This window comes from Exserohilum turcica (genome assembly GCF_000359705.1).
Source record: "Exserohilum turcica Et28A unplaced genomic scaffold SETTUscaffold_4, whole genome shotgun sequence".
Lineage (NCBI taxonomy): Eukaryota > Fungi > Ascomycota > Dothideomycetes > Pleosporales > Pleosporaceae > Exserohilum > Exserohilum turcicum.
This window is the reverse complement of record NW_007360247.1, coordinates 1,276,118-1,282,336: the sequence shown is the minus strand read 5'-3', so window position 1 is coordinate 1,282,336 and position 6,219 is coordinate 1,276,118. Positions and strand designations below refer to the sequence as shown.

The window sequence follows — 6,219 nt, the reverse complement described above, 5'->3', positions numbered from 1 at the left end:
CAGCGTCAATATATCGCTTCTAGTGGGGTGCTCCAGGTCCAACAGGCTCAGCAGATCATTGCAGAGGCAGAAAGGGTGGTGATGGGGGGTGACCAGAACCAGACTGGCGAGCGACGTTAGCGCGCGCCGCCAACGTGCACGAAGTGCCACGTTCAAGGACATACTCGGACTTCATGTAAAGCTAGATAAAGAATAATATCTTTTAATTTAATTTAATTTTATTAAGTTGCTGTAGAGCAATTGAGTAGAGCGTCGCGTCAGGTTTGGTGGGGTGGGCCACTTACTGATGTGGGCCGCTTACTGATAAAACACGTTATACCAGCTGAATACCTGTCTGTATCCCACTGTGCCTGACTCTACTTTCGCATTAATCCAATCCTTCTCGTAGGAGATACTTGGCGAAAACTCTTGGTATGGCTCCAAGCTTTGCCTGCATGGCGCATTGAGGTAAAGTTGCGGGATCGGGGCCATCATAGTGGCGAGTAGAGAGCAAAATGGGTTGGAAAATACGTGTCTTCAGCCCCTCCGCCGCTGACAAGCTACAAAAGTGCTATATGGAATTAACTTGTGTCACATGGCGTCACTCCTAACCTCATCTTCTATTGACCAAACTCTAAATTTGCTGTGGAATAGCAAAAGACAGCGAGCTACAAAGACAGAATCTCAACCCCAGTTTCATGTCACGAGCGGAGCGTTTCAAGCGAGGCGTCTCCGACTTGCTTCTGGTCTGTGCACGGAGACCCCTTGTCAGAACTCCCCATGCGCTCCTCACCATCAACATGAATGGAACTAGTATCATTTAGAGTTGTTGTTTCCATGCTGCGCATTGGTTGACGGGTCCTGCCCTTGTTGAACCCCTGCTTCATGGTGGAGCACCCTTTGTGCGTCAAGTTTCGCGCACCACTTTTGCTGAAAGAAGCGAGCGGTTTCAGTATTTCTAATTGTTACGGGTTCTTCCATCCAAGCCGGGCAATAGCGAAGCAAAATGTGCACGGTGCGAATTTGGCCCTTGGGGGTTGGATCAAGGCATTGATCTCAGTCTTGCCGTCGTTGTAGGCCAGAGCAGACGGCACAGCTCTAGACCAAATATCAGATCGCATTACGTACTGAATATTACAGAAGCCAATCACCGTCGGTTGTCGCCAGTTCTGGCATGCCGTATTATCAGATGAGCCTCATGCAGGTATGTCAGCGTAATGTGGCTTGATGAATAAGAAGTGGTTTACCGCATTGGGTAATCCGGTGTTATCTCCGCCAATCATCTCCCAGGCCTTTGGACCATGTGTATGGTGACTTACTCGCGCTATGCCAGGTACTGAAGGTCCCAATAACTCGACTGCTGCCGTGTAACATGAGCTACGAGATAGATTTTGTAGACGAGGAAAAGATGGAAAACAACTATGTGTATATTTCAACCTTCAAGACATCTGTATTCTGACCTTGTGAAATTATCTCTTCTCAGCGTGCTCGGCGCCATGTTTCTTTCTCCCCGATTACTTTTTCCCCTGGCTCTCATCGCCTTCCATGTGAATGCAGCACTGTATCATCCCACGCCACAGCAGTCTCTTCTCGAGCACATTCTCGTCGATAATTGGGGTGCATACGCGTCTAACTTCTCGTCGGCAATCACGCCCTGCGATCGCTATGTCACGCAAACAGGGACTGCAGCACTGACGAGCGGGCGTACAACAGCTGCGCAATGGATGCGCGTTCTCTTCCACGACTTTATCACTGCCGATGTGGCAAAAGGAACTGGAGGTGTCGATGCGAGCATCGGCTTCGAGACTGCACGAGAAGAAAATAAAGGGAGTGCGTTCAATGATAGTTTTACATTCTGGAGGCCGTTTGTAAATGAATATGTGAGCAGTAAGTAGCTTTCGATAACAGCAAGTTGGAAAGACATATATCTGACTGAGCTCTCTGCAGTGGCCGACCTCGTTGCGCTGGGTACGGTCATGTCGAATAATCTCTGCGGCGGCAAAGACATGGCCTACCGACCTGGACGCGTCGACGCCACTGAAGCAGGAATCACGACTGGAGTGCCCGCCCCAGAAACCAGTTTAGAAGAAACACTGGAGTTCTTCGAGCGCGCTGGGTTCGGAAAGAAAGATGCCATTGGCCTTACAGCCTGTGGCCATACCATGGGCTCTGTTCATCATGTGGGTTATTACAACCTGGCGCTTTCTTTTAGTACTGACTTTGCGTTTTCCCAGGGCGGCTTCCCCGAAGTCGTAGATGAGTCCTTTGTTACACCCAACAATACCAATGGTGGCAGCAACTTTGATACCACACGCAGCATCTTCGATCCCAGAGTCGTTGCCGAGTACCTCAACGGCACAGGAAGCCGTGGTGGCCCCCTCGTCACATCTTACAATGAAACAATGAACTCGGATCTGCGGCTCTATGAAAGCGACAACAACGATACGATGCGTGCCCTGTTTGCGTCCGGAGCAGGTTTCCTCGACACTTGCACGTAGCTCATGGGCCGCGCGATTGAAACCGTGCCAAATGGTGTGCAACTGGGCGATCCGATTACCGCGATGCCCGTGAAGCCCATAAATGTGACGTACGACTTTGACGAGGACAAGAAGTTAGTACTTTCAGGAAAAATCAGGATTCTCACGCCAGGAAATGCTTCGCCGCCTCAAACCCTCAGCCTTCACATTGGCCAAGCAGAGGAAACACTTGTCGCGGAAGCTGAGACCGGCACTTCGGTCTTTGGTCGTGAAAACGCCAATTACGGGATCACTACATATTTTCCGTTTGTGCTCTCAGGACCGGTAATTCGGAACGCTACGGTCTTGACCGTCAGGGGCCCTACGATATCCGAGCAGACTTTTGATATCAGCAGTCAAGTGTTCATCGTACCAAGTGCAACGACGATGCAAGGAAAAACGCTAAGTGTCACGGTTGCTGTGGCTAAGCCATATTCATGCGATACTCTTTCAGTGCGCACAGCAGCGCCACTTACCCAGCCAGGAACACTGGCGCCGAAGATGAGTCAGAGGACTGCGGATTTGGGAAAAGCTAACGGATCGGTTGATGTGTATACGCTCTGTCAGGGTGTTGCTACAATAAGTGGCTTACCCACGGGTCTAGTGACTGTGGAAGCGGCAGTCGGAAAGAAAGTGGTGGATACATTGTTGGTCGACGGTGGCACGGCAGGCTGGTAAATGGAAGACTGTCTATTTCTGCAATTCGTTGTGGTATTTCATCTTTTGGGCAGTAGCGGCTAAAGGGCGAGCATATAACTGTGTACAATATGAACAGGTACCCTTGCATGTCGCCATACATGTACTATTGTAATTGAAACCACACCAAAGCCTCATAGAACAGGCGTCAATGGTTATAAGATCAGTTTCAGTCGTTATAGAACAATTGTCCATTGTCATTGAACGTCTTCCAACTTCTTGAACTGCTATTTCAAATGGACTCGGCATCTTGACATATGCACAGTATCATCTCAGGGCTGAAAACTACGACGCGAAAGAGATCGTGTACTAGAGGGCTTTGCCCTTGTATATGTAGTCAGCACATCGCTTGCTTTCAATGCTAACAAAAAGCGATGTCGAACTACAGTAAGATTCTAGTATCTCGCATCCGAGCCAAGTCTCGCGGAAGCAGATGCCAAGTAAAGCTTCAACTATCATCATATCTCGGAATTAGATAATGAAACATGTAAGGAAATTATAAGCGATAACAACCCACCCAGCCAACCCACGTCATCCTGCGACGATCGGCTTACGCGGCTACTCGCTGGTGCCCTGTTGGAACCCTGCCCCATACGCCGTCGTAGCATTGAGCCTCTCCAGCCCGGATCGGCCTCCACTTGCTTTCCTCGCCGTCCTTCAGACACGTTGGAAGCGTCTCAATTACCGTGTCGTAATTCACCGAAAAGAAAAACGGAACACTGTACCGCGGTGCCGCACTCCGGTTCACTACGCGGTGTACAGTGCTTTTGTACAAACCGTTAGTCCAGCGCATGAGAAAATCTGCAACGTTGACTATAAGCGCCCCCGGGATGTACGAGGCAATGTGCCATTGACCTGAGGGCTTGAGGATCTCGAGGCCTGGAGTTGTGGATGTAAGGAGTAACGTGAAGCACTCGTAGTCTGAGTGCGCCCCGAGACCGATTTTCTCGTCAGAAGTAGAGACGGTATTTGGAGAAATAGGGTGTTTTGGCGGAGGGTAATAGAGGAGCCTTGCGATGCCGCCTGGATGTGTGGTCATGGAGTCGAAGTAGTCTTCGGGAAGATCAAGAGAGAGGGCGAAGAGACGGAACAAGTGCCTAGCAAGATTAAGGACCTAGGCGGGATGGTAAACGTTGTGCAATTGAAGAATTTCATCCAAGTCAGACTCACGCTGCCGTAGTATTCTTTGACGCCATCATAGAAGCCTGGCAAGTCTTCTAGGCTTGGCCACATGTTGCTTTTACCAGTAGAGCCATCGAGGTTTTTGTACTTTCCATCGCCCCCTGTAGGGTCCAGTTCGGCTTCATACGCAAAATTGAAGACCTCTTTCTCTTCCTTGTCGCCGGCAATAGATGTGTATTCGCTGGGTTCCCACCCTAGCCCGAATTTGTTGTTCTTTAGATGCAATGCCTCCTTTTTCTCCAGTGGAAGTTGCGTTACAAAGCGCTCGGCCTGATGCAAGATGCCGTCACACGCCGATTTTGGGACCCCGTGGTTCGTAATGTAGAAGAAGCCCGAGGTTGTGCATGCCTTTCGAATTTGAGATGCGACTCTCTGACGATCCGCAGGTGACTTGGAAAACGAGGGTGTGAGATCGATAAAGGGTATCATAAAGTTTTCGTTGACATCATTATCTTTCGCTGATAGCCGTGATTGCAGATATGCAGCAGCGCCGTTTCGAGCCTCATCATACGTTGTCTGGTCAGGCTCTGGGATACTTGGGGCCATGGCTAGCAACGGTAACTGTCGTTACTTGAACAACATTTCGGAACACGGTCGAGCTCAAGGCGTGCCGTTGTTATCATTTAGTGGAGTAGACCGATAACGGTACGGCCAGTGTACGAAGCGGGGTCGAGGCGGCATTTCGGGCCTATGTAGAATGGGTCCACGTGCTCGCCCATCTGATAGTACCCCTCATCCCAAAATCAGGAATCTTTCACTCCACGCATGCTACCCATGACTGCTTCTGGAAATACTACAATCTTCACCAATGGGCGGTGTTTCCGTGCCGCTGCCCCCGAGGAAGCTCCATTGAATTCAACCCTCATCATCCAGGATGGCAGAATCAGCTTCGTCGGCAGCCCGGATGCACCAGAGATCCAACCGTACTGCGACGCTGGCGCAACAGTACATGACCTTGGAGGCAAGTATGTGTTTCCAGGCTTCATCGACGCACACATGCATTTCTTAATGCTAGGCCAATCATTGCATAAGGTCGACTTGGATCGCGCCAAGAATTTGGACGATATTCGATCACTCATCTCCCAATATGCGAAAGCCAACCCAGACAAACCACGCATTCTGTGCAAGGGATGGATACAAGCTACAACCAATAGCGAAGCCAAAGCCAGTATGCTGGATGATTTGGATCCGAGACCAATCTATATCGACTCCAAAGACCTGCATTCGTGCTGGTGCAATAGTTAGTACAGAGGGGTGACACGAAAAAAACGTCACTCAAAAAGTTGTTATTTTAAAACTTTAATATATAGCTGGAAAGAATAGCTAAAAATAAACGGATTGCAGATCTAGAAAGCCAAGATCTCCTAGTTTGGCATAGTGGACCCAGTATCTGCTTAGTCAGCAGCCCTGAGCGAACAAAAATCCCCAAACTAGAAGCTTGAATAAATCTAAACTAAATATCTAGATTACTCTATTGTTTTTATATAAAAAGGTCTAAGTCTAATATATATTATAGATCTATCTTTAATCTCTAAGCTCTGACTGTTATAGTATACCTTTACTAGTTAGATCACGTGATATATAGAAGAGTCTGATTTTTTAGAGTATATTTATTTCTCGCTAAGAATAGAAGCTAATATTTAGTGTACCAGCCCTTAGCTTCTACTGCAGCTTGCCAACGCCTAGGTAGAGATAAAATACAATTATCTATATCCTGTTGTGGAATAGCTTGCCACTCTTCAAAAATAGCCCTAGTAAAAGCCGCTATACTCTTCTGGTTATTACCTAAGCCTAAAAAGGATCTAGATCTTTTAGATAAATGGTTTTAAGTAAACTCCACACATTT

General features: G+C 48.4%; 3 protein-coding genes across 3 annotated transcripts; 2 read left to right on the top strand and 1 right to left on the bottom strand.

Annotated features, from left to right (window-relative positions):
* Nucleotides 1-1,475: 1,475 nt before the first annotated feature.
* SETTUDRAFT_172594 (uncharacterized protein) lies at nt 1,476-3,314 on the top strand (the record flags this gene model as incomplete). The annotated part of the gene is made up of 4 exons (XM_008030272.1): nt 1,476-1,866; nt 1,927-2,159; nt 2,214-2,360; nt 2,478-3,314. 4 exons carry the CDS (start codon nt 1,476-1,478, stop codon nt 3,171-3,173), a joined length of 1,467 nt encoding a protein of 488 aa, XP_008028463.1. The 3' UTR covers nt 3,174-3,314.
* Nucleotides 3,315-3,614: 300 nt separating this feature from the next.
* Nucleotides 3,615-4,919, bottom strand: SETTUDRAFT_172593 (uncharacterized protein; the record flags this gene model as incomplete). The annotated part of the gene is made up of 2 exons (XM_008030271.1): nt 3,615-4,305; nt 4,362-4,919. 2 exons carry the CDS (start codon nt 4,917-4,919, stop codon nt 3,742-3,744), a joined length of 1,122 nt encoding a protein of 373 aa, XP_008028462.1. The 3' UTR covers nt 3,615-3,741.
* A 228-nt stretch (nt 4,920-5,147) lies between these two features.
* Nucleotides 5,148-5,618, top strand: SETTUDRAFT_21382 (uncharacterized protein; the record flags this gene model as incomplete). The annotated part of the gene is made up of 1 exon (XM_008029818.1): nt 5,148-5,618. The coding sequence occupies one exon, from the start codon at nt 5,148-5,150 to the stop codon at nt 5,616-5,618; it is 471 nt and encodes a 156-aa protein (XP_008028009.1).
* Between the last annotated feature and the right edge of the window lie 601 nt (nt 5,619-6,219).